This window comes from Rutilus rutilus (assembly GCF_951802725.1).
Source record: "Rutilus rutilus genome assembly, chromosome: 2".
In the NCBI taxonomy this organism is placed as follows: Eukaryota; Metazoa; Chordata; class Actinopteri; order Cypriniformes; family Leuciscidae; genus Rutilus; species Rutilus rutilus.
The window spans coordinates 59,911,933-59,939,775 of NC_140210.1; the positions used below are offsets into that span (position 1 = coordinate 59,911,933).

A 27,843-nucleotide genomic window follows, 5' to 3' on the forward strand; every position below is an offset into this window, starting at 1 on the left:
CTGACCTCAGTGATGAACCAGTGACCTCTGACCCCAGTGGTAAACCAGTGACCTCTGACCTCAGTGATGAACCAGTGACCTCTGACCCCAGTGGTAAACCAGTGACCTCTAACCTCAGTGATAAACCAGTGACCTCTGACCTCAGTGATGAACCAGTGACCTCTGACCCAATGTGAGTGTGAACCACTGATCTATATAGAATGACTGAATAGCTCATGACGTCATAAACAGTGAAGCCACCGCGCCGCCATATTGGTATTGCCTAGTGAGCTCATGCTGCTGAATCAATAGGAAATTTTATGATTTGAATGAGAAAACACTACCTAACGAGACACCGTTTTAAATCTAAAGTCTCCCTGTACATTCTTACAACGCAAACATCCTAAGCATTTAAATGAGTATTTGTTTAAAGTCTGAAATCTTTCCTGCTTATTAAAACATTTAAAAAACGGCAATTTCTTCACTGAAGAGCTATCTTCACAGGTAGGAAAAACAGTTTGATACTATTGATTAAGTAGTGAATGCTAAAGACCTATATTTTTTTGTGAATTGATGAATATTCAGGTGAATATTGTTTCATGGCCACAAATTAATAATAACTCAGCACGTTTTACTAATTTGTTCCCTCATTTTACTATATTGTGGTCACATTGTAATTCGTTAAATCAAAGTGAGGGAGGGAATTAGTTAAACGTGTCCACGATTTATTAAAACGAGGGAACAAATAAGTCGTTGTAACGCCAAATTATTTATTTTATTTAGATTAGATTATTTAGACAGGGCGCATATAAGAACGAGTAGAGAGAAAGAGAGAGAGAGAGAGAGAGAGAGAGAGAGAGAGAGAGCACTCTCATCCTCACCGTCTTCAGTCAACATGAGCGCTGTATGCTCTCTCTCCCGGCCGGCCTCGCGCATATCAACATCAATTGACATGATAGTAAAAGGTCGGAAGACTGAATGTGTTTTATAGATTGGTAGTTTGTTCAAATAAAGTGTTTGATTAGTTAGTAAGTACATGTTCAGGAAATGCATAATACTAATTATATGGGGTAACGGTAAACACACTCTGCACGAAGCTCTTTTGAAGCTGTCAAATGGTGTCGCTATTGGACACTTAATTGTGATTATTGCTGCTCTGAGGTTTCTCGGAGAAAACAACACGGGAATAGCGACAATTGTGCATATAAATTACTACTTACAGGGCTTGAATTACAACCTGTTTTTCTACATCCTTTTGTGAATGTCGTTTTACACTTGTATGCTGCACAGCGGGTCATCTTAAAAGTGCCGTCGGAGCTTCCAATCTCTGGAATCGTAAGATGGCCGCTCGAACACTTCCGGTGGCTTCACTGCCTGTTGCCAGTTTAGAATGTCATGAGCTATCCAGTCATTATATAGATCAGTGGTGTGAACATGTTGCTTGTTGGTGATTTAACTATAAATAGTGAGTGAAACTAGGAGATGACAGTTCATGTGAGAGCAAAAACACAGTGGATGCACCCTGTTAGATGAGTTTTTATTTTTGACTTTACTTCAAATCAATGGACAAAATTTCAGTGATGAAAAACTTTGATGCTTGTGTCAAAAAATAACATCAAATATATGAAAAATACAAGACTGCCATCTGTACTTATTTCCTTTATTTTATCATATTTTTTCATCTGTTTTTTTCTCAGCAGTGTGAATAGAGATGATCAGACTGGAGACCAGGATTCTCCTCAGCCAGTGAATGATGAACTACAGAGAGTCAAACACAGACACAAAGCCAGCATGAAGAACAAGTATGAGAGATTATTTGAGGGACTGAAACTCCAAGAGAATGAAACCCTCCTGAACAGGATCTACACACAGCTCTACATCATAGAGGGAGAGAGAGGAGGAGTGAATGAAGAACATGAGGTTTTACAGATGGAGAAAACAGCCAGAACACAACACTCACAAGACACTCCAATCTACTGCAATGACATCTTTAAAGCCTCTCCTGAACCAGGACGCCAGGAGAAAGAGCAGATCAAGACTGTTCTCACTAAAGGCATCGCTGGAATCGGGAAAACCGTCTCTGTGCAGAAGTTCATTCTGGACTGGGCCGAGGGAAAAGACCATCAGGATGTAGATTTCATGTTTGTGCTTCCATTTCGAGAGCTGAACTTGATCCGAGATCATCAGTACAGTCTTCACAGACTTCTGCTGGACTTTCATCCTGAACTTCAAGATCTGGACTCAAAGATTTATGAGGAGTGTAAAGTTGTGTTCATCTTTGATGGTCTGGATGAAAGCAGAATCACACTGAGGTTTTCAGACGCTCAGGAAGTTTCTGATGTGACTGAGACTTCATCAGTGGGAGTGTTGATGTCAAAGCTCATGAAAGGAGATCTGCTTCCCTCGGCTCTCATCTGGATCACCTCCAGACCAGCAGCAGCCAATCAGATCCCCTCCAAATACATCCACCGTCTGACAGAGATTCAGGGATTCAATGAGCCTCAGAAGGAGGAATATTTCAGGAAGAGAATCAGTGACGAGCATCAAGCCAGCAGAATCATCTCACACATCAGAAGAGCAAGAAGCCTCCACATCATGTGCCACATACCCGTCTTCTGCTGGATCTCCTCCACTGTGCTTCAGAAGCTCCTGGAAGAAGATCTGAGTGCAGAAATCCCTCAAACTCTGACTGAAATGTACATCCACTTCCTGCTGATTCAGATCAACATGAGGAATCAGAAGTATGAAGAGAGAGATCCAGAGAAACTCCTGCAGTCCAACAGAGAAGTGATTGTGAAACTTGCTGAAGTGGCTTTCCATCAGCTGATGAAGGGCAATGTGATGTTCTATGAGGAGGACCTGATTGAGAGCGGCATAGACGTCACTGACGCCGCAGTGCATTCTGGGATTTGCACTGAGATCTTTAAGGAGGAATCTGTGATTCATCAGAGGAAAGTCTACAGCTTCATTCATCTGAGCGTTCAGGAGTTTCTCGCTGCTTTCTATGTGTTTTACTGCTATTTAATCAAGAACAAGGAACCACTGAAGCTTCTGGGTAAATTCAGGTCTGATGAAGTTTCTCTGTATGATCTACTAAGATCAGCAGTAAATAAAGCCCTTGAGAATAAGAATGGACGGCTGGATCTGTTCCTGCGGTTCCTGCTGGGCGTCTCACTGGAGTCCAATCAGAGACTCTTACAGGATCTACTGACACACACAGAGAACAGCTCAGAGAGCATCAGGAGAACCACACAGGACATTAAAGACAAGATCAAAGATAAGCGGAATATTAATCGTCTCTCAGCGGATCAATCCATCAATCTGTTCCTCTGTCTGCTGGAATTGAAAGATCAGACTCTGTCCAGAGAGATTCAGGAGTTTGTGAAATCAGACAAACTCTCAGACGAGGAACTCTCTCCGTCTCACTGCTCTACAATCTCCTACATGCTTCAGATCTCAGAGGAGGCGCTGGATGAGCTGAACACCATGAAATACAACACATCAGCTGAGGGGAGAAGAAGACTGGTACCAGCTGTGGTCAACTGCAGGAAAGCTCTGTGAGTGTTTAATCATTAATAGCTAAAGAATCCTTTTTTAATAATGCATCTTACATCTTTACAGGGGTCATGACATGGAGTTTTTACATTATTTATTATATTCCCTGAGGTTCACTTATACTAGGGGAGCCAAACTCAGTTCCCTAGAGCACAGGTGTTCAAACCCTGGGTCGCCAGGATGATTTAAGGAAAATGGAGTTACATTTAAAATAAAATTAAAATAATCATTTGTTTTCATAAAGTCATAGTCTATAGGCCTGTATAAAAGGAATTAATATGCTAAATATATTTGACTTAAATAATTAACAGATTAACAAAAGAAAAGAAAAAACTGTGTGACAGTATTCTGCTGAGTTTGATTTATTTTTTCGCTCCACAAACTAGTTGACGGGAAGGAAACCGAGACGACAGAAAGCACATCCTGTTTATTTATTTTACAAAGCCACAGTGTTCTGGTCTATTATGAGTGTACACAAATTAATTTAAAAACATAGCAGTTTCGAATAGAGATGCACCGATCTGATACTCACTTTCGGCATCCAAATCCCATATTGTGCGTATACTAATCTGTGTTATTGTTAAGCCTCACAAAAGCTACAAAAACATAGCTAGGCGGTTGCTAGGGTGTTGCTAGGCGGTTGCTAGGGTGTTCTGGGTGGTTGCTATGCTGTTGCTAGGTGGTTGCTAGGGTATTCTGGTTGGTTGCTAGGGTGTTCTCGGTGGTTGCTAGGGTGTTCTGGGTGGTTGCTATGCTGTTGCTAGTTGGTTGCTAGGGTATTCTGGTTGGTTGCTAGGGTGTTCTCGGTGGTTGGTAGAGTGTTTTGGGTGGTTGCTAGGCGGTTGCTAGGGTGTTCTGGGTGTTCTAGCTACAAAAACATTATAAAGAACATCAACTTTTCGTGCACTATATTTTAAGTGTTCTAAAGCCACTCCATATTTTAATGGGATAAAGTGATTTAATGATTAATATTGAAGTCGTTAAATTCAAGTAAGCGCTTCCCTCCGCTGCGGCTGTCAGTCATTCTCCATTCAGCACACAAACAGCGCGCCGCGTTCGGTTACGGCAGTCAACATGATGAAACTCTCCAAGATGAGTCAATGTTACTATTGTTATACTTGATTACGCCTATGGTTGGGTGACAAGAGTTGTTGTCAACTCGTGTAGTGCGTTACCTCCTGTTGCGGATCAATCACATTGTGTTGTGTGGTGTGAACAGCTCAACAACTTGAACACTCCTGATTTCACAGAGAGCAAGTCATGTAGTGTGAACCACACAGTTCAGCCTGACGTTTTAAAGTCATGTAGTGTGAACTAGGCTTAAAGAGTTGGATTCCAATGCTAAACATGGACAAAGTTTCAAAAATTAAATTGTACGTTTGAAGGAGTATTTCTGTGCCAAAAATTGTCCCTCCGGTTTGTCACAAGTTTCAGAAAGTTTTTTTCCAGTATGGGTCTGTGTCACTAGCCTGGCTCCGCCCTCCTACGTACTTCCGCTCAATTTCATTTTCCTTCAGTACTACGTCTGGGACTGCTGTATATTCTTAGGTTTCCAGAACCAAATTTTTTGTAGGACCAATCAGCGAATAGAGGGAGTGGCTGAGAACACAACGATGATGTTGATGTGATCACACACATGACTAGCGTCGGCCAATAGTGAGCCTACGTGTGACGTACAACACACAGACGCGCTGCTTTATCAAGACTCGAGGAACAGAGAGAAGGAAATGAATAGTGGAATAAAGCACAAAAAGTATTCTCGTCGCTTTATAAACTTTATAAAAGACAGACATCTTATTCTAAACATAATCCTCTGATCATTCGGACGACCACACATTAGCGATTGGTTATGGCAGATCCTGAGTGACTCTGGGCAGATCCAATAGTTTTGAACTTTAACAGAGAACCCGCCTTCAAGGAAGTAAACGTTTCTCAATGGAGCGAGGCCAGACTCTCTGTACAAATGAAATGTACGAGAGTCTGGTAGAACCAGGCTACTGTGTCACGTAAGATGGGGCGGAATTTCCTTATATGGGCCCTAAGGGCACTTCTGCCGGAAGAACCGTTGGCGCGCGTGCACTCATAGACCAGAGCAAGATAGCGAAAGCAGTTCGCCATCAAACCGCTCTGCTCGGCTTTTGGAAGTCAATGTCACCAAAGAAGTGTGTTTTTGGTTGTCAGGGCAAGACAACCCTGCACATATTCCCAAAGAACCCAGCGCTAAGGGACCAGTGGATGGAGTTTGTTTTTTCAGAGCATCAACAACGGAGCTGTGTAAGACTTTGTTCCCTGCATTTCGACGATGATTGTTTTATAAACAAAGCCCAGATCGACGGATTTGCAGATCGGCTAATGCTTAAGGGTCGAGCAGTCGCAATGATAAAGGTTTGCGGTCGTGAATGGAACAGGGCGGTGAGTAAAACTGGTAAAACTGCTTCAAATGTCTCTGTGTTGTTAGTGTGGCGCGTTAGCACACAGCTAGCTTCGCCCGCCCCCAGCCGCTCGTTTTTTTCCGGAAAGACTCGGTACAGCCTATCTGTCTTTTATAAATATAATAAAACTAAATACTTTTTGGAGATATGAAGGATGCAATACTACTCTATAGGTACTCAAGATTAACAGGAGATTGAGTGAAAATGAGCATTTCACCCCCCCTTTAACATTACTTAATGCGTTATCTAACATCAACACATTGAGTGAACAATATATTTTTACAACACTTGATTGGTCATGTTTGTTCACTTCATTCATGTGAGCAATAAGGTACTCGAGGCTGTGCTTTATCGTGAATAAGTAACGGCTGAAGGGCGTTGTTAGGCACGACGCGGAGTCACCCCTTCAGCCGTTACTTATTCACGATACAGCACTTGCCTCGAGTACCTTATTGCTTTTATAAAATGGTTGCCACACAATACAAATATTAAAGCCGAAAAATATTTATCTATGCAACTTTCATGAAGTAAAATCACTAAAAGCATTCCTTCCGCTGGAAAAAATAGTCCCTGACCGTAAACAGCAAGAGAAGTTACATACATTATTTCGCCAATAGATGGCCGCAAAGACTGTCTTATGAGTGAGTCAGTCGGTAGAGAAGACTTTTATATTGAAAAGACTCAAACACGGAGAAGGAAGACGCAACTGACAGATGACTAACGTTAACGTTATAGGCACGGGAAAACCCCTTAATGGTTAGGCCTAACTGTTAAAAGGACAAGATATCGCAGCGGACATTCAAACGGATTATTTTATTATGTCTACTGTGAATGCAGTTAACTTTACACCCGCTTTCTCGATCTCTCACAATACTCCACTATAGCTTCAATGAACAATATCAGTGAGATTACACATGAGTTTAAGTTGCTAAGAGTGGTTGCTAGGGGTGTTGTAGTGATACATAGAACCATTGGGTGAAGCGGTCATAGCCGTGTTTTATCGTGAATAAAGCACAGCTATTGACCAATCAGAATCAAGGATTGGAACTAACCGTTTTATAATGTGCATTAAATAATGTTAACAGAAATAATGTTTTTGATTTTAAAAATGTATTTATTAGATTAGATTAGATTAGATTCAACTTTATTGTCATTACACAAGTACAGGTACAAGGCAACGAAATGCAGTTTAGGTCTAACCAGAAGTGCAATAGCAGCAAGTGCAGGATATACAGTGGTTCATAAGTGCAGAACATGGATATGTACTGAATAAATATAGAGTTGAATACTATTATAAACAAAAATTTACAGATAGATTGTCCTATGAATATAATATACAGATAACTATTACTGTGAACAGAATTTACAGCTAGATATGTACTGAATATAATAATATACAGATGGCTATTACTATAAACAGAATGTTTACAGATAGATATGTACTGAATATAATATACAGATGGCTGTTACTATAAACATAATTTTACAGATAGATATGTACTATGAATATATATACAGATGGCTGTTACTATAAACAGAATGTGAGCATAATATACAGATGGATATTACTATAAACAGAATTTTACAAATAGATATATGTATAAGTTAGGCTAATGAGCAGTATAACAATGGATTTAAAGTAGTGCAAATAAAGTTTGGACAGAAGCTATCCGAGTGAGTGCAGTGGAAAGTAATTGCATATTACAGTTAAGGTACGATATTGCAATGTATATATAACAGTCGGTACTGTAAATAAACAGTCGGCAGTGCAAATGAGCATATTCCAGTCAAGGTAGTAGTGCAAGATGCATATGTAAACAGTTGTTACTGTAATAACAGTCAGCAGTGCAAATGAACATTATAGTTTTGCAAATAACAAAATGGAGGCAGGTGTGAGGAGGGAGAGGAGAGTCAATCAGTATATAAGGGGAGTGGGATCAATGAGGGTTAGAGTTTAATAAAGAGACAGCTCTGGGGAAAAAACTGTTCTTTAGTCTGCTGGTCCTGGTCCGGAGGCACCTGAAACGCCTGCCGGAAGGCAGGAGAGAAAACAGTCTGTGGGCTGGGTGAGAGGAGTCCTTAAGGATGCTGCGAGCTCGATGCAGACAGCGTTTCCTCTGGATGTGCTCGATGGCAGGTAGTGGAGTCCCAGTGATGCGCTGGGCGGTTTTCACCACCCGCTGCAGTGCCTTGCGCTCTGCAACAGAACAGCTCCCATACCACACTGTAGCACAGTTGGTCAGGATGCTTTCTATTGCACAGCGATAGAAGTTCACCAGGATAGTGGAGGAAAGCTGATTCTTCCTCAGTGTCCTCAGGAAGAAGAGGCGCTGGTGAGCCTTCTTGACCAGGCTGGAGGTGTTGGTTGTCCAGGTCATGTCCGCCGAGATGTGGGTCCCCAGGAACTTGAAACTGGAGACACGCTCAACAGCCATTCCATTGATGTGGATGGTGTCGTGTGTGCCTCTTGACACTTTCCTGAAGTCCACGATGAGCTCCTTCGTTTTGGTGGTGTTGAGGAGCTGGTTATTTTCGGTGCACCATGTGGCCAGGTGCTTGATCTCCTCCCTATAGGCAGTCTCATCGTTGTTGCTGATGAGACCAATCACCGTAGTGTCGTCCGCAAACTTGACGATGGAATTAGATCCGTACACAGGCTTGCAGTCGGAGGTGAAGAGGGAGTAGAGGAACGGGCTTAGCACACAGCCCTGTGGTACACCAGTGTTGAGTGTGATGGATGTGGAGCAGTTGGAGCCTGATCGAACATTCTGGGGTCTGTTGGTCAAGAAGTCCAAAATCCAGTTGCACATGGAGGTGTTGAAGCCCAGGTCTCCAAGTTTGGCTATTAACTTAGTTGGGATGACAGTGTTGAATGCTGAGCTGAAGTCAACAAACAGCATGCGTGCATAAGTGTTCTTATTGTCCAGATGTGTGAGCACAGAGTGCAGTGCCATGGAGACTGCATCCTCTGTGCTCCTATTGCTACGGTAGGCAAACTGGTGTGAGTCCAATGTGGATGGTAGAGAGTCTTTTAGGTGTGCCAGGACCAGCCGCTCAAAGCACTTCATTACGATGGGTGTGAGTGCTACAGGGCGGTAGTCATTAAGGCACTTCGGGCTGGAGTGTTTTGGCACTGGCACAATGGAAGTGCATTTAAAGCATGTTGGTACAGTTGCTTGGGCAAGAGACAGGTTGAAAATGTCTGTAAAAACCCCAGCGAGCTGCTCCGCACATGCCCTGAGTACGCGTCCAGGGATGTTGTCTGGTCCAGCAGCCTTGTGCGCGCTGATCCTGCTCAGTGCATTGCAGACATCTGTGGAGGAGAGTGTGATCGGTGGGTGGTCAGCTGAGGATTTGAGCTTGGTGGCAGTTTCTCTGTTGTCTCTTTCAAAGCGAGCATAAAAGTCATTTAGCTCGTTCAGGAAGTTGACATCAGTGGCTGCGGGGGTGGAGTGAGAGGGTTTGTAGTCACTGATGGCCTGAATGCCCTGCCACATGCGCCGAGGGTCAGCGTTGGAAAAGTGTCCCTCTATCTTAAGCTTGTAGCAGTGCTTGGCCTCTTTGATGCCCCTTTTCAGATTTGCTCTGGATGTGCTATAGGCTTGTGCATCTCCTGATCTGAAGGCAGTATTGCGTGTCTTCAATAGGAGTCGCACTTCCCTGTTCATCCATGGCTTCTGATTTGGGTATGTGGTGATCTGCTTCTGGGTTGTAACACTGTCAATGGTGGTATTAATATAATCCAGTACAGAGGAGGTGTAGCAGTCAATGTCCGTGTGAGAGCCACTGGTGGCTTGAGAAGCAAACATACTCCAGTCTGTGTGTAGAAACCTTTCCTGGAGTGAGAAATCTGCCCCCGCAGGCCACACCTTGATGGTCTTCACTGATGGCTTCACGCGATTGATCAGAGGTGCATATTTGGGGGTGAGGAACAAAGAAAGGTGATCTGACTGTCCCAAGTGGGGGAGGGGTGTCGCGACGTAAGCTTCAGCCATGTTTGTGTAAACATGGTCTAAGGTTTTGTTTCCTCTGGTGTGACAGGAAACATGCTGGTGAAATTTCGGTAGCACTGACTTTAAGTTTGAATGATTAAAATCACCCGCAACAATAAACGCAGCTTCCGGGTGAACGGTCTGTTGTTTACTGATGGCTGCGTGAAGTTCTTTCATAGCAAACTTGGCATCAGCATCCGGGGGAATATAGGCTGCAGTTATAATAGTGGAAGTGAACTCCCGCGGTAGATAAAACGGTCTACATTTAACCATGAGAAACTCAAGGTTAGCTGAACAATGTCTCCCAACAATAGCAGAGTTTGTGCACCAAGCTTTGTTAATGTAAATGCACAATCCACCACCTCTGGTCTTACCGGAGCCATGTAATGTTCTATCCGCCCGGAATGTATGGCGTCCCGCTAGCTCAATAGCGTTGTCCGGTATTCCGCTGTTTAACCATGTTTCCGTGAAAATTAGAACATTACAGTTCAAAAGTCTCTTGCTGTATGTGATGTTGAGTCGAATCTCCTCCATTTTGTTCAACAGCGACCGTACATTGGCAAGGAAAATGCTGGGTAAAGAGAGCCGGTGTGGTGTTAGCTTTAGCTTAGCTCTTAGTCCTCCGCGCTTCCCCCGCCTTTGTTTACGATCTCGCCGGTGCCTGCGAGCACTTCCGCCCGGCCGGGCAGAGTGCATAGCCTCGGGTGATCTGGCGATCTCAGGAAGGAGTCGAAGGTTGTCCATAAAACTGTCGGAAATTCGCAAACCAATATCCAAAAGCTCACCTTGGGTGTACGATGTTAAGGCACAACTGTTCTGGACGAACAGACCCGAAATGAGCAAGAAAAATACTGCTAAATTACAGAATCTGGAGAGACCGCGAGCCTCGCGATGTACTCGCGCCGCCATCTTGGATCTTTATAGGAGAATAATTGCGACAGTATATAACTTGTTTATTTTTAGGTCATTTTATCTAATGCTATCTAACAAATGGATTCTTATTGTAAAGTGTTTTTAATACTACAGTTTCCATCTTTGTAACCATGATATACACTTTAACCCTCTGAGGTCGACAAACGCGCCGGCGCGTTTTGCTGGATTTTCTCCACATTGTAGCACTATAAACTTAAATTTCTCCGTCATTTATGGTCATACAGAAAAAAGAAATATAAAAAAAGAATCTGTGATATTTCTACTTTTGTATGTGTCCAGTTACAATCAAATCAAAACATTGTGCTTTTGTAAAATAAAGAAAATAAACAGGGTGTGCGTTTTGCCTCTCTGTCGCGGTGAACTTTTTTTTCTTGAGCACGTCTATAAACTGAAACAAAACTCAGCGAATACTTGTCACACATTTATGAGCCATAAACCTTATAAGTTATGAGTAAATAAACCTTATAAACATATAAGTGTGTACTTTTAAATTATCGGATTCAAAACGAAAACAAATATTCTCTGTTTAAGTAATTTGTATAAAACCAACAAGATGTCCAGCTTCTCAAACGCTTCCTAATTATTTTTTAATTTACCACGCCCACTCGCGCAAAAGATATTCACATGCAAATCTCCACATGGAACGCGATCGCCCTCATTACCTCAACAACAAAACACTTCACTTCACTTTTCGTCGAGTTTGAAAGACGTGCCTGAGCTTACATTGGATTTACATCAGGAGAAGAAGAACGCGATTTGAAGACAAGAAAGATAAGGTAAGAAATTCTTACATATTAGTTTGCTATTGTTGCATAAATTTCACATTGCAGTTGAACTGTTGCTAGATGGTGAATATTATAATATTTAGACCCGTGTTTACTGTTACTGTGTTTGTGGATATCTGCTCAAACGTAGATATGTATATGGTAACCATAATGTTTTATATTTGAGCGCGATCGCGTTTGAATGTATCTTATTTTGGATCGTGATCACGTTTGAATGTATCATATTTTGGATCGTGATCGCATTTGAATGTATCATATTTTGGATCGTGATCGCATTTGAATGTATCATATTTTGCAGCGCGATCGCGTTTAAATGTATCATATTTTGGATCTTGATCGCATTTGAATGTATCATATTTTTGATCGTGATCGCATTTGAATGTATCATATTTTGGATCGTGATCGCATTTGAATGTATCATATTTTGGATCGCGATCGCGTTTGAAAAACAAACAGCTTCATGTTTTTACTATTATCTCATTTCATATGGAACACGAATGGAAACATTTTAAGTAACATGATAATCAATATATTTTTCTCTAGCTTAGTTGTTTCTGAAATCTTTTGGAAGATTTATACTGTTATAGGTTATTATTATTTTATCCAGCACTGCGCATAGCTTATGCCTACAAGGCACAACAAACCTGGTGTTCACTGTTCATTATATCTTGTTGGAAACATTTGTGTGTGTGGGTGTGTGTGTGTGTGTGTGTGTGTGTATTCTGTGAATTTTAAAAAACAATTTTAACCAGAAAAATCTAAAATTTATTCCCAAAATCGTGCAGGCCTTTCTCTTGATATCAGTATGTTCACTTTTTTTTTCCAGGGCCCAGATGACACTGAAGACTGCTGAATTCAACATTCACATGAGTCTCTGTACATGGTAAAGTGAAAATCAAACACCTTGGAAATTAAAGGTATGTCCAATGTTTTTAGGAATGGCACAAAGGTCTCTGTCTTTGGATCATTGTTTTCAATAAGAGCTTTTTGGCACTTGTTGTGTATCTTTGGACGATGCTGTGTTGTAAATAAATCCAAACAATTTAAAAGCCATTATTTTTTAAATCTCCTCATTTACAGTATTGTGCAAGGTTGCCCAGAATGACAGGGCCTGATAGCTCCTAATAGGGCCGTTAGGGGAGGTTCTTTGTCTTTCTCAGGTGAGAAAAGCTTACATATTAATGAGCTCTCGCATAGAGCTTTCTTACACAAAACACGTCGTAAAATTTTTAAATCAATATATTGTCTTATCTGAATGAGCAGTCAGGGTGATTTTCACATGGTTTTAGAGCAAATATTCTAGGCTACGTGATACAATTTTCAAAAGTCTTGTGAAGAAATAATCAGTATGGGTTTCATGGCCTTATTTCAGTGAGAATTTTTTTTTGTATTTTCACAAACCACGCATAAATGTCATTATCTCAAAACTACAAACTTTTACATACATACTGTTGATATATTATTGTAGCAGAGTTTGTGCTGAATACAGTGTAATTAGACTTTAGCCATGAAAATGTCACAAGAAACAGAAATAACCAGAAATGTCAGAGCATGTCAGAACACCTCCAGGGCCCAGAAAACAGCTCAGACCTCAGAGGGTTAATATATGTAAATTTAATCTAAATTAAGCTTTGGTACTGAAATTGGTACCGAGAACCGTGGATTTTCACTGGTATTGGTACCGAATACTGAAATTTTGGTACCGTGACAACACTAGTCCCCAAATAAGCAAGCCAAAAGCCAATGGCAACAAAGGTGAAAAAAGGCGACAGTGGCAAGAAACCAAAACTCCATCAGGGCCAAATGGAGAAAACAACCTTGAGAGAAACCAGGCTCAGTCGGGGGGGCAGTTCTCCTCCAGCCAGCGAACGAACAGTGTATGATTATGATTCAGGCAGCATTATAGGTCAGAAGTCAGATGGAACTGGATATTATTCTGATTGTTCCAATCTAATCTGAGATAAGATTGTCTATGAGAGATAATTTACAGTCTGCCGTTTATAATGTTGATGTGTGTGTGTGTTGTCTGTAGGTTGTCTGGCTGTATGGTGACAGAGGAAGGCTGTGGTTATGTGTGTTCAGCTCTGAGTTCAAACCCCTCACACCTGAGAGAGCTGGACCTGAGTAACAATGCCCTGCAGGATTCAGGAGTGAAGATTATTTCTGAAGGACTGAAGAGCCCACACTGTCAGCTGCAGATACTGAGGTATTTAAGAACATATAAGAGATTATTTACAGTCTGCCGGTCATAATGTCGATGTGTGTTTGTAGATGGTCTGATTGTGTGTCTGTAGGTTGTCTGGCTGTAAGGTGACAGAGGAAGGCTGTGGTTATGTGTCTTCAGCTCTGAGTTCAAACCCCTCACACCTGAGAGAGCTGGACCTGAGTAACAATGACCTGCAGGATTCAGGAGTGAAGATTATTGCTGAAGGTCTGAAAAGCCCACACTGTCAGCTGCAGATACTGAGGTATTTAAGAACATATAAGATATAATTTACAGTCTGCCGGTCATAATGTCGATGTGTGTTTGTAGATGGTCTGACTGTGTGTGTCTGTAGGTTGTCTCTCTGTATGGTGACAGAGGAAGGCTGTGGCTATGTGTCTTCAGCTCTGAGTTCAAACCCCTCACACCTGAGAGAGCTGGACCTGAGTAACAATGACCTGCAAGATTCAGGAGTGAAGATTATTTCTGAAGGACTGAAGAGCCCACACTGTCAGCTGCAGATACTGAGGTATTTAAGAATATATAAGAGATTTACCACACCAACACAGAAAAGATACAAAGGGAAAAGGGAATCTAACCATTAAAATATTTTTGGGGAGTGTCAGAAACTAGATGTACCGCATCGCGGTACAAAATATGACCGCCGCTCAGGCCTGCACTGGCTTTCCACAAAAATAAATGACGTGGAGTAATTTGGCTGTATTGCGTGTTTATGTATATACCTAAAAAAAGTAATAGTATGTGCATGTCTGTCTGTGTGTGTGTGTGTGTGTGTGTCTGTGTATGTGTGTGTGTTTGTGTATGTGTGTGTCTCTGTGTGTGTGTGTGTGTGTGTCTGTGCGTGTATGTATGTGTGCGTACATGTGTGCGCGTGTGTGTTTGTGTGTGTGTGTCTGTGCATGTGGATTTGTATGTGTGTGTATGGGTGTGTGTCTGTGCGTGTGGATGTCAGTGTGTGTGCATGCTTGCGTTTGTTTGTATTCCTGCATGTGTTTGTGTGACAGTATCATCCTAAACCAGCAACCCTTCGCTCAACAGCACCATCTACAGGCCGATGAGTGTACAGTCACTAAATGTGCACATAAATGAATTTATTTTATACCCCCCCATGGATGAAATTCTACAAAACTTAGCAGAGGATACCCCCAGAGGATGTCAAGTTAATCATACACATGAAATATGGTGCAGTTCTGAACATCTCCACTGAAGATAGGGGCGATTAAAGCAGAATAATATTGCATTTTCATTTTTTATGGGAGGGGTGCAAATCACAAATGAGTGATTATGGGCTAGGTTGATGTGGGCCCTTAAGAGCAACATACCATAAAAATTTCTTCAACCTCTGCCACGGTTCAGGTAGTTATTTAGGAAAAACTGCATTTTTGGGGGTTTGGGGGGGCCCAGCGCGGGGGGGGGGGGGGGGGGGGGGGAGTGGCCCCCGGGGACCAAATGAAATTTTTCCGTAGAAGTGTAGTGGGGCTACATGCCCACCAAATTTCATGTTCCCCGGTGCTTCGGTGTCCCTGGTATCGTTGACGAAAAATTTACGGGGGCCCCAGCGCGGGGGGGGAAGTGGCCCCCGGGGACCAAACGAAATTTTTCCGTAAAAGTCTAGTAGACCAACATACCATAAAAATTACTTCATCCTCGGTGCCACGGTTCAGGTAGTTATTTAGGAAAAACTGCATTTTTTTGGGTTCGGGGGGGCCCAGCGCGGGGGGGGAGTGGCCCCCGGGGACCAAACGAAATTTTTCCTTAGAAGTCTAGTGGGGCTACATGCCCACCAAATTTCATGTTCCCCGGTGTTTCGGTGTCCCTGGTATCGTTGACGAAAAATTTAAGGGGGCCCCAGCGCGGGGGGGGGGGGGGAGTGGCCCCCGGGGACCAAACGAAATTTTTCCGTAAAAGTCTAGTAGACCAACATACCATAAAAATTTCTTCATCCTCGGTGCCACGGTTCAGGTAGTTATTTAGGAAAAACTGCATTTTTTGGGGTTTGGGGGGGCCCAGCGCGGGGGGGGAGTGGCCCCCGGGGACCAAACGAAATTTTTCCTTAGAAGTCTAGTGGGGCTACATGCCCACCAAATTTCATGTTCCCCGGTGCTTCGGTGTCCCTGGTATCGTTGACGAAAAATTCAGTAAGGTGACGAAAAAAAAAAAAAAAACTTTGACAATCCCTATATGACCGCTTTCGCTAGCTACGCTAGCGGCGGTCATAATTAACCCAGTTTTGTCAAGGGATTAAAGGAAATTTGGCAGCTGTTTTTGAGGTGACGATTCCTTGTAATAGTGAATGTTTACATCTGGCTAATATTTCTTTTGATGGGTGGAATAACATCGATAAGAAACTGATTCTTCTGGCAGCTAGTAAAAAAGTAATTACAAATAAATGGCTAAATCCAGAGCCACTTACAGTTGATGATTTGATTGATATATATATATCAATATATTAGTGCTGGGCAACGATTAAAATTATTTATCGCGATTAATCACATGATTTTCTTGCAATTAATCGCATTATTACGCGCAAAATTTAATAATGAATTCTAAAGTAGTGTATTGCACACTTTTGATCTAAATGTACTGCTATATACACACAAGTGCAATAACATGTGGTTTGCAAAAACTTTAAACAAATAGCCTAATGTGCTTTTTACCAGCAGTATTCCCTTTACACAGTAGCAATAATTTTTTTCTTGTAAATCTTAACTTAAACATTAATGTAATCAAATCAAATATTAAACCAAAGCTATTTGCCACTGCCAGGACATTACGTTTTATCGAGCAAAAGTTTGAAGCGAACTGGACGCGGGAATGAGGTGAATTCGCGTCCACCGCGCCACACTAAACGTCTCATTCGAGCCGCAGGACCTCCAGACGCGCATAAACGTGCCTTTGCATTGACTTAACATTGAAATCACTCGCGGCAGACGCTCTATTCGCGTTTGATGTGAACGCACCATAGAGTGAGGTGAAGTGCTCGAGCACAAGGTGCAGCGATAAGCGGGTGCGTTCCCGTGAAACTGTCACGGTTTTGCACACACGCCCGCCCGCTACCGAAGATGAATTGTCTTGAACTTTTTGTACACGACGTGCAGCACAAATCATTGGAAGAGAGACTGATTGTTTGTGAGTTTCCAGAATCTAAATAGTTATCAGGACATCAACAGGAGGGAATTCACATGGCAGAGCATCCCCACTAAACTAAACGCAGGCCTATCAGGTAAAGTTATGTATAATTTTAATTTAAGTTAAAAAGGCTGTAGCTGTGCACTGAAACTGTTGCCATGCGGTTACTATCCATAGAGCGCTTGCCGTTCACTTGCAGAGCGCTGTCTCCCTTTCTGTTCACCTGAGAGAACCTGCCGAAGCCTCCCTCCACTGCTGGTTTGGTAGGGTTATTTGCTGGCTGACCAACATCCCACCCATCCTGTGACCCATGGTTTGACTGTCCTATGTGTATTCAGAGCCGGTGAGCAACAGACTTTCAAAATAAAACAAAATATAAAAAAACTGCGTTAACGTGCGATAAAAAAATTGACGGCGTTAATTAATAAATGCGTTAACGCGAAAATAACGCATTATCTTGCCCAGCCCTAATATGTATGTATATATATATATATATATATATATATATATATATATATATATATATATATGTATATATGTATATATATTTATAATGCTGTCTCTGTATTGACGTATATGTTTTTGTTTTATTGTAAAGAAGCATTTCTGCCTTGATAAATGTATATATTTGTCCGCTGAAATTGAAAAAAGAACATATAAGAGATTATTTACAGTCTGCCAGTCATGTGTCTTTTTGTAGATGATCTGACTGTGTCTGTAGGTTGTCTGGCTGTATGGTGACAGAGGAAGGCTGTGGTCATTTGTCTTCAGCTCTGAGTTTAAACCCCTCACACCTGAGAGAGCTGGACCTGAGCTACAATCAACCAGGAGTCAAGCTGCTCTCTGGCAAACTGAAGGATCCAAACTGCTCACTGCAGATACTCAAGTATGTGGGACAAGCAAGCCTAGTTTACACTGCAGGTCTTGATGCCCAATTCTGATTTGTTGCCTATATCCGATTTTTTTTTTGACCGTCTATTTACACGTTCTTGCCCCATATCCGATTCATGTGTTTACATTTGACATACTATCTGAAACGTTGCGCATGCTTGAAGGGGGTTCTTGCACAGATGGACAAACATGAAATATGCTTGATGCTAGCTTTGCGATATACCGTATTTTCCGGACTATAAGTCACACTTTTTTTAATAGTTTGGCTGGTCTTCTGACTTATAGTCAGGTGTGACTTGTATATCAAAATTAATTCATACTGACTGACATGAACCTAGAGAAAACATTACCGTCTACAGCCGCGAGAGTACAGATGCTGCTCCTGTAGCCTAGCCCTGAAAAAATTACTGAAAACAACTGAAAAACTGTTAACTGAAACATTAACCTAAAGACAACTGAGAAAGACTGAACACAAACAAAATGCCCCCAAAAATAATAAAATCTCCATGTTTTCAGTGCTGATGCGGTGGTGACGCATTCATGTAACATGTCAGGGTGGCGCTGCCAATGAAGCTCCTAAAAGCTGTCACAAAGAACCAGCAAAAGTAATGATTATGAATATGTCAAATATAGCAAGGAGACATTTTAATTGTTTATTAATAAACAAGTGTTTTCTGTGTCAGTGTCAGCTGCAAAGATGAAGTTGACGATACTGACTCCTGATATTCGTCGTAGTGAACGCGCCAGAGAGAAATGCACATTTCATACAGATTACATAAGCAGAGAGCAGAGCAGTCTTTTTTCTTTCGTTTTGAATTGTTCTGTTTAAAAGTAGACATTTCAGGCTTTCTATATATGTCTCAGGTCTGTGAGGCAAGTAGGCCACCGTATATGCTGAGTTTCGGTTCATTTATGAGATGAGCTCCAGTTCACGCGCCGGCGCCTCCGTGTCAGGATTATCTATTGTCTACCAGGGCCGGATTTGGGTCACACACACACACACACACACACAATCTTGGGTTCAAAGGGAGGATGATGCGCACACACACACACACACACACACACAATCTTGGGTTCAAAGGGAGGATGATGCGCACACACACACACTCTTGCGTTCAAAGGGAGGATGATGCACACACACACACTCACACACACTTGCGTTCAAAGGGAGGATGATGCGCACATACACACACAAACACTCGCGTTCAAAGGGAGGATGATGCACACACACACACACACTCTTGCGTTCATAGGGAGGATGATACACACACACACAGTCTTGTGTTCAAAGGGAGGATGATGCGCACACACACACACACACACACTCTTGCGTTCATAGGGAGGATGATGCGCACACACACTCTTGCGTTCATAGGGAGGATGATACACACACACACACACTCTTGCGTTCATAGGGAGGATGATGCGCGCGCACACACACACACTCTTGCGTTCATAGGGAGAATGATGCGCACACACACTCACACACACTCACACACACACACACTCTTGCGTTCATAAGGAGGATGATGCACACACTCACACTCTTGCGTTCATAGGGAGGATGATGCACACACACGCACACACACACACACACTCACACACTCACACACACACACAATCTTGCGTTCAAAGGGAGAATGATGCACACACACACTCACACACTTGCGTTCAAAGGGAGGATGATGCACACACACACACACACACTTGCGTTCAAAGGGAGGATGATGCGCACACATACACACACACACACTTGCGTTCAAAGGGAGGATGATGCACACACACACTTGCGTTCAAAGGGAGGATGATGCGCACACACACACACACACACTTGCGTTCAAAGGGAGGATGATGCACACACACACACGCACACACTTTTGCGTTCAAAGGGAGGATGATGCGCGCACACACACACACACACACACATGCGTTAAAAGGGAGGATGATGCGCACACACACATACTCTTGCATTCAAAGGGAGGATGATGCACACACACACACACACACTCACACACTCTTGCGTTCATAGGGAGGATGATACACACACACACTCACACACTCTTGTGTTCAAAGGGAGGATGATACTCACACACACACACACACACACACACACACACACACATACTCTTGCGTTCAAAAGGAGGATGATGCACACACACACACTCACACACACACACTTTCTTGTGTTTCCTTTAGAAATGAATGTGATGTTTGTGTTTTATAGTGTGGATCATTGTGGAGAGTTCAGAATGACAGCAGGATTACACAAATGTAGGTCTACACACACACAATCATTTAGTGATTTATTGTTGATTTGTGTCATTTAGTGAAATGTTTCTCTTCTTGTGTTCAGATGCCTGTGATCTCACACTGGATCCAAACACAGCAGACACTCGACTCATTCTGTCTGATGAGAACAGGACAGTGACCTTTGTGTCTGAGGATCAGCCGTATCCTGATCATCCAGAGAGATTTGATGATGTTCTTCAGGTTCTGTGTGTAGAGAGTCTGACTGGACGCTGTTACTGGGAGGCTGAATGGAGCGGAGATTATGCTGGTATATCAGTGTCATATAAAGGAATCAGCAGGAAAGGAGAGAGGGACGACTGTGAGTTTGGATGGAATGACAAATCCTGGAGTCTGTTCTGCTCTGATAACAGATTCTCTGTCCATCACAATAATAACTTCACTGTTATTCCTGACGTCTCTTCATCCTCTAAGAGAGCAGGAGTGTATGTGGACGTGTCAGCCGGCACTCTGTCCTTCTACAGCGTCTCTGACACACACACACTCACACACTTACACACACTCAACACCACATTCACTGAACCCCTCTATGTTGGATTTAGGGTTTATGATTACTCCTCAGTGTCTCTGTGTGACATTAAACAGCGTCCTGAGAGAAACAAAAGTGATACACACACAACCGGGTGAGTGAAATATACTGTGTCTTAGTGAAGGATTTTTCCAGACTAAATAATAGTCGTCATCTTCATTTATATAGCGCTTTTAACAATGTAGATTTTAGCAGCTTTACAGTGATAATAGGAAACTAAAGTAAAGTGTTTTGGCTTTATAGCAGCTCTAGAATAAGTTATTGTCCAGCTAAAGTTAGTTTGATTCACTTCCATCGCAACAATCATTAGTTATTAAACCTCTGGAGTCTAAGGTGTTTTTGGGGTCCTTGAGATGTTCTGACATGCCCTGACATTTGTGCTTTTTTCAGTTGCTTATAAACATATCAATGGCAAAAAAAAATTACACCCTATTTTGTTATGGTTTAGAAGGAGAGAACCCAATCGCAGACCATTTGCAGACATCTCAAGGGTTTATTACAGAAAAACAGGGAAAACAAAACCCACGAGGGGGCAAAACAAGACAAGATTGACTAACAAGACTAGACTAAGACTGACAGAAAACTGAACAATAAACTAACAGCTAAGACAGGATCAAACACTTCACAAGACTTCTCAACAGGTTACTCACGAATGAATCTTCACATAAAGATTGGCAATGAATCGGCACAGGACAGCAATCACAAGGGGATTAAATAGGGAGAAACTAATGAGGGAAACAGGTGACACAGGGGAAGCAATAATGACTAAACAAGGATAAGAAGGGGGGCGGGGCAGAGAACGAGACAACGCAAGCACACAGCCCAAACAAATGGCCATGTGCTTACACATAAAACATGGGTCTGCCATGATCCTGCCTCAAGACCATGGAAAATTAAAGACTAGATGGCAGGATCATGACAGAACCCCCACCTTAAGGAGCGGCTTCCAGACGCTCCCCAAGGGGACACTAAACACGGGACATGACGGACTGAGACAAGGACACAAACCAACAAAACATGACAAATAACAATAAAGGCAGACATGAAAAAACAATAACAGGGTTGGGGTGACATATCAAATACAATAAACAAGGCAAGGGAGGAGGAGGAAACACAAAGTTCTTAGGGGGCAGTCCAGGGTGAACAGGTGGACTAGGGGTCTTGGGTTGACGGGACGATGGCTGATGGCGAGGGGTCCGGGCAGACTTGGATGGGGACACATGAGGAAAAGTCTTAGGGGAAACAGTCCGGGGTTTAGTGGAGACAGGGGTGACCGGGGAAACAGTCTGGGGACTAGTGGTGACAAGGGAGACCGGGAAAACAGACTGGAATACTGCATAAGTAGCAGCAGCAACAGACTCAGGCACAGAGGAAACAGAGGAAGACGAAACAGGACTCTTGACGGGGGACAAGGCAGGCGAAGGCGCAGGACACAAGACAGGGGGTGAAACAGACGATAAAGGAGCTGGAACAAGGATCTCGGAAGACGATCCGGAATCGACGCTTCTCACTTCAAATTCAGTTGAGGCGTCGAAGGCAGCAGACTGGGGTACGGCGCTCACAGCAGCTGACTGGGGTACGGCGCTCACAGCAGCAGACTGGGGTACGGCGCTCACAGCAGCAGACTGGGGTACGGCGCTCACAGCAGCAGACTGGGGTACGGCGCTCACAGCAGCAGACTGGGGTACGGCGCTCACGGCAGCTGAACTGCGATCATGACTCTCTGCAGTAGACTTGAGATCTGTGCTCTCCGGAGCATTAGGAACAGGGACTGGGGACAAGACAGGACTGACTGGGACATCAAGAATTCTGACAAGACGGGATAAATATTCAGACAGGGTTCTGGCAGCGATGATGACTGGCATCTCCTGGCGAGCTGATACAGACTCTATCACGGCCTTTGCAGCGGAATCGGCCGCTGCTTTCTCTTCAGCAGACACGACTGAAGACTCAGAGACGACATTCACAGTACAAGTCTCTGGAATGGATCCTCCCAACGCCGACTGGGAAACAGCGCATGCAGTAGGGGACTCTGGGACAGCGCCTGGGACAGCGCTTGCAGTAGCGGGCACTGGGACAGCGCTTGCAGTAGTGGGCTCTGGGACAGCGCTTGAAGTAGCAGACTCCGGAACAGCGCCTGGGACGGCGCTTGCAGTAGCGGGGTCTGGGACAGCACCTGGGATGGCGCTTGCAGTAGCGGGCTCTGGGACAGCGCTTGCAGTAGTGGGCTCTGGAACAGCGCCTGGGACAGCGCTTGCAGTAGCGGGCTCTGGGACAGCGTCTGCAGTAGCGGGCTCTGGGACAGCGTCTGCAGTAGCGGGCTCTGGGACAGCGCTTGGGACAGCCAGAGATGAAGGACGAGAGGCTCCCTTCCTCCTCTTCTTCTTTCTCCTTGGCCGCGGAGCAGATGCCATGGACGGACTGGTGACAGGAGAGGGAGGTGAAGCAGGAACCATTACAGGAACTGTGGAGCTCAGCGCAGGCGAGGAGGACTCCGGGCAGGAAGACTCCGATGCTGACTCCCATGACGGGTGCCTTCCACGCTTACCATGAAGACTGATGGACGGTGTCTCAGGAGTCGCGGAGGGACTGGGTTGGTCCCCATGTGTAGCGACGGCTAGCAGATGACCCTCAGGGATCACAGGAAGTGAAGCGGGAGAAGACCTTGTAGAACCCTCTCGATCACCTCCTCTACTGCGGCCTCCACGGATCCCGCGAAACACGACCAACCGGCTCCCTTCAAAAGATTGTCGCTTGGCAGGAAAGGACATACTGTCTGCTGGGTTCAATATTGGCCGGTTCATTCTGTTATGGTTTAGAAGGAGAGAACCCAATCGCAGACCATTTGCAGACATCTCAAGGGTTTATTACAGAAAAACAGGGAAAACAAAACCCACGAGGGGGCAAAACAAGACAAGATTGACTAACAAGACTAGACTAAGACTGACAGAAAACTGAACAATAAACTAACACCTAAGACAGGATCAAACACTTCACAAGACTTCTCAACAGGTTACTCACGAATGAATCTTCACATAAAGATTGGCAATGAACCGGCACAGGACAGCAATCACAAGGGGATTAAATAGGGAGAAACTAATGAGGGAAACAGGTGACACAGGGGAAGCAATAATGACTAAACAAGGATAACAAGGGGGGCGGGGCAGAGAACGAGACAACGCAAGCACACAGCCCAAACAAATGGCCATGTGCTTACACATAAAACATGGGTCTGCCATGATCCTGCCTCAAGACCATGGAAAATTAAAGACTAGATGGCAGGATCATGACATATTTAGCACAAACAGGACTAACATGATATGTGAGCCACATGTATGTACATGTTTTCATTTTTGAGAGAATAATGTTTATGCATGGTTATTGAAAAAAACTAAAAATGAAAGTTTCTGAAATAAGGCCACAAAACACATACTAAATATATGTCAATAAGACTTTTGACTAATTGATGTCGTCGCCTAGAGTTTTTTCTTCAAAATGATGTGAAAATCATCCTGCCTAATCATTCACATAAAACGATACATTGATTTAAGTTTTGCGAAACACTTTTAGTTTGGAAAAGCAATATGTGGATGGGGCGTAAACGATCATGAGACAATGCCCCTGCATACTTAATGAGCCATTCATTCAGGTGTGCCACCTATAGCTAACTTAAATATACAATGCTTCATAAAAATGATCATTCTAGAAGAAAACTTCAGATGGCATTTAGAGGCTTTTGCATCTGAACTCTTCATACACACACACACACACACACACACACACACACACATATATATATATATATATATATATATATATATATACACATACACACATATATATGCACACACACACACACACACACACATATATATATATGTGTGTGTGTGTGTGTGTGTGTGTATATATTTATACACAAATATTTTTATATACATTTTTTTTTCTTTTTTTTCCACAAATTGTGCTAGCAGATTGTATAATATCCAAGGTAAACATGTCTAGTAATTGTGCAGTTAATTCTCATACTGTATTTTCAGTTTTGGAATATTTATCCTCTCCCCAAATTTGTTACTAATAAAACACAATACAAATTATTTAAAGAAAAAAATTATATTTACATTTTAATAGTTTGTTTACATCTACCTTGTAAATATATTTTTTTATTAAAAAGATTACAATTACAACAACAATTCAAGTGTAATCTTACAGTATATTCTACAGTAAAAACTGTACCCAAATCTAGTCAACAAAATGTTGTCTTTCATATTTCGCCTGACTGTAACGTTGTTTTTATGTAATATTAGGGCATATAAATGTTAATTTGCAGTTTAATACGTTGCTTATACAAATAGCCTACATTTTATTTCAACATATTTCAGTCGATTTTTACTCATCTCAGTATAGCAATACAGTTTGCTAAAACATCATCATTCATTCACACACGCGATTTAAATTGAAACTGTCTTTTGCAAGCTGTGGTAAACAGCGCGCTTCTTTGCCGTTCATTCATTCATAAACAGAAACCCGATTCACGTGAGAAGGGAAAAAAACTTACTACTGTATTCCTCAGCTCACTCCTCGATATACCCGCACTTCTGAGGGACATTTTCCATTATTATTATTCCTCACAGCGCTGCGAGACGGTGTAAACAAGTAATGATCTGAATAAACTTATGTTTTCTCGAGCTGATATGGGGGCGTTCACAGGATTGCACTGTGGATAGCCTCAATCATTTGCGTTTGAATAGCGCGCGCTCTCCGGGGCGTGTCACATTACATTTGAATCAGCTGTAATGAGCTCGACTGGAATCGCTCTCTTTTAATATAGATTTTACAAGATGAGAATATTTGTTTTTTATATAAATTACTTCATTTAAAAGAAGAGAATTCAAGCTTCATGCCTGTGTGTCTGTATGTCTGTTTGACTGAGTATTCGCTGAGTTATTGTTCATTTTCGGGCGCGTTTCAGAATGCACTACACTGACAGAGAGAAGGCAGAACTCATGTTTATTTTTCTTTATTTAGCAAAAATCAAAGTCAACAGTTTTTATGAGTTTCTTTTACACTGATAAAAAAAAGCGGGCTGTTATCGCCGGCAATACCGCCGACCTCAGGGGGTTAACTTAGGGGCCGCTAACACAACACCGTTCTAACAGAAAACTCTTGAGTTCTTTCTGCGCACACTTCAAAATTGCAAACCTGTGAGAATGCTGATGGCGTGCACATACATATTATGAGTTCCATCGATAGGTATGCACGTTTGAATATACAGTGGGGAGAACAAGTATGTGCGTGTAGTTCTTCCCTACAAATCAACCCTCAACATACTACTTGTCTGGCCTTAAAATTTATAATACAGAATTTTGTATCGCTTCCACGTAGCCACTCGAACTGGAATCATCCCGACAATGCTTTCTCTGTAGCGATTAAAAAAGGGAGGTAAAGGGAATTTTCCTAGAATTAATACATACGGGTTTAGTTAATATAGTTAATATTCCTGCAGACGAGGAATAAGACAGAAATAGTCAAATTCACTCAGTATTATTTGATCTATTCCAGCACTCCCTCAATTACAATCAAGCACAATTAACTGTAGACAGTTGTGTTGTAAGCAGTAAAACAGTCCAGTTCTTTATAGTCAAACTCATTTATTATGTTTGATAATGCACATTTCTGTCCACCCCAGACTGCTGATGGTCTTTATCTGTCCACCTCTGTGAAAATATCCACAGTTAAAAACACTGATTTATAGAAGACTGGACACATTATTCAGCTTGAGCTTATTGATGGAGAATATAGAGTTCATGTTGGCTAGTTAAACATAAACATAACTGGACAATTATGTGTGAATTAAACTCTCATTATAGTATATATGTGTTTGCCATATTAGATTGTTTGTTATTAGTGAGTGACATCACAGGTGTCAGTCGCAGCATTATATACTAGCTTTATATTTTCTCTCTGTCAAACTGCCTGTCAAATAGTTTTTATAGTAAACTGTTTGTATGTTGTTGGTTTTGAATTGTTGGTAATACTTTACAATAAGGTCCCATTAGATAACATTCGTTATTGCATTAACTGTATTTGTTAACGTTAGTTAGTCAACTGTTCATTGTTAGTTCATGTTAGTTCAGGTCCATTTAGTAATATTGACAGATACAACTTTTGATTTTAATAATGTATTAATAAACATTGAAAATAACATTAACTGAGATGAATAAAAGCAGCTGACTCTTTGCTTCTGCCTTCTTCTGGTTCTTCACAGGTTCTCTCAGCCCAAACCTTCTGGGCTCGATATTCACCCGCTGCTGAACTGTCAGTCTTGTGTCCATATAGCTGATTCTGATCAGTGGCTTCAGATTGAGCCGTCGGCCTGTACAGATGAAGGAGGGTCAAAGTTCAGGGTCAGCACTGACCCAGGCCGTTACGAGTGTGTCAGGACCAGAATGCGATGGGTCTGTGACTGTGTCGTCACCCTTCAGTACCGTACCGTAGACGGACTCTTCCTCAACGCAGAGCTGGAGAGGCTGCAGTGCAACCGGATCGGTCCAGTGATTGACGTGACGGTGATCTCAGGGAAACTGGAGGAAGTTCATCTGCCCCATTACGCCTGTTTAGGAGAGTCTGACCCCTCTCTCAAAGATGCTGTGAAAGTCCTCACCGTAAAAGACGAGGGAATAACCACAGAACCTGTGCAGTTGACCCGATTCCATGCTAAGATTGTCCAACCATCCTTCTCTCTGAAAACATTAATAATAAGTTGGATAATGGGATTGTATGAACACTGCGATCTTCTTCTCTACATGCGTTCTAAAGATCCTCTCATTCTACATCTCTACTTGTTTCCAGTTGATGATCATGCAAAAGAAAAGGTTGAGAAGAAAGAAAAGTCATATGACCCAATAGATTATCCCAGACCTGGCAGGCCAATTCGGATGAACACGCCACACATTCTTGATGTTCCTGGTGCCTCCACTATCCATCCCAAAGAAGGGATCACACTCACAAGAGAAACTCCCCCAAACTTCTTCAGGGTCAAGACTCGTCTGGAGAATGATCTTCAAATGACTCTTATCAGAGAAGAGGA

At 42.6% G+C, this 27,843-nt stretch overlaps 1 protein-coding gene across 1 annotated transcript; it reads left to right on the forward strand.

Moving 5' to 3' along the window:
- Positions 1-1,682: 1,682 nt before the first annotated feature.
- Positions 1,683-21,759, forward strand: LOC311286251 (NLR family CARD domain-containing protein 3-like). The gene is made up of 7 exons (XM_084402378.1): positions 1,683-3,536; positions 13,709-13,882; positions 13,971-14,144; positions 14,235-14,408; positions 17,751-17,915; positions 20,145-20,191; positions 20,274-21,759. Exons 1-7 carry the CDS (start codon positions 1,771-1,773, stop codon positions 20,852-20,854), a joined length of 3,081 nt encoding a protein of 1,026 aa, XP_084258504.1. The 5' UTR covers positions 1,683-1,770; the 3' UTR covers positions 20,855-21,759.
- The last annotated feature ends 6,084 nt before the right edge of the window (positions 21,760-27,843 follow it).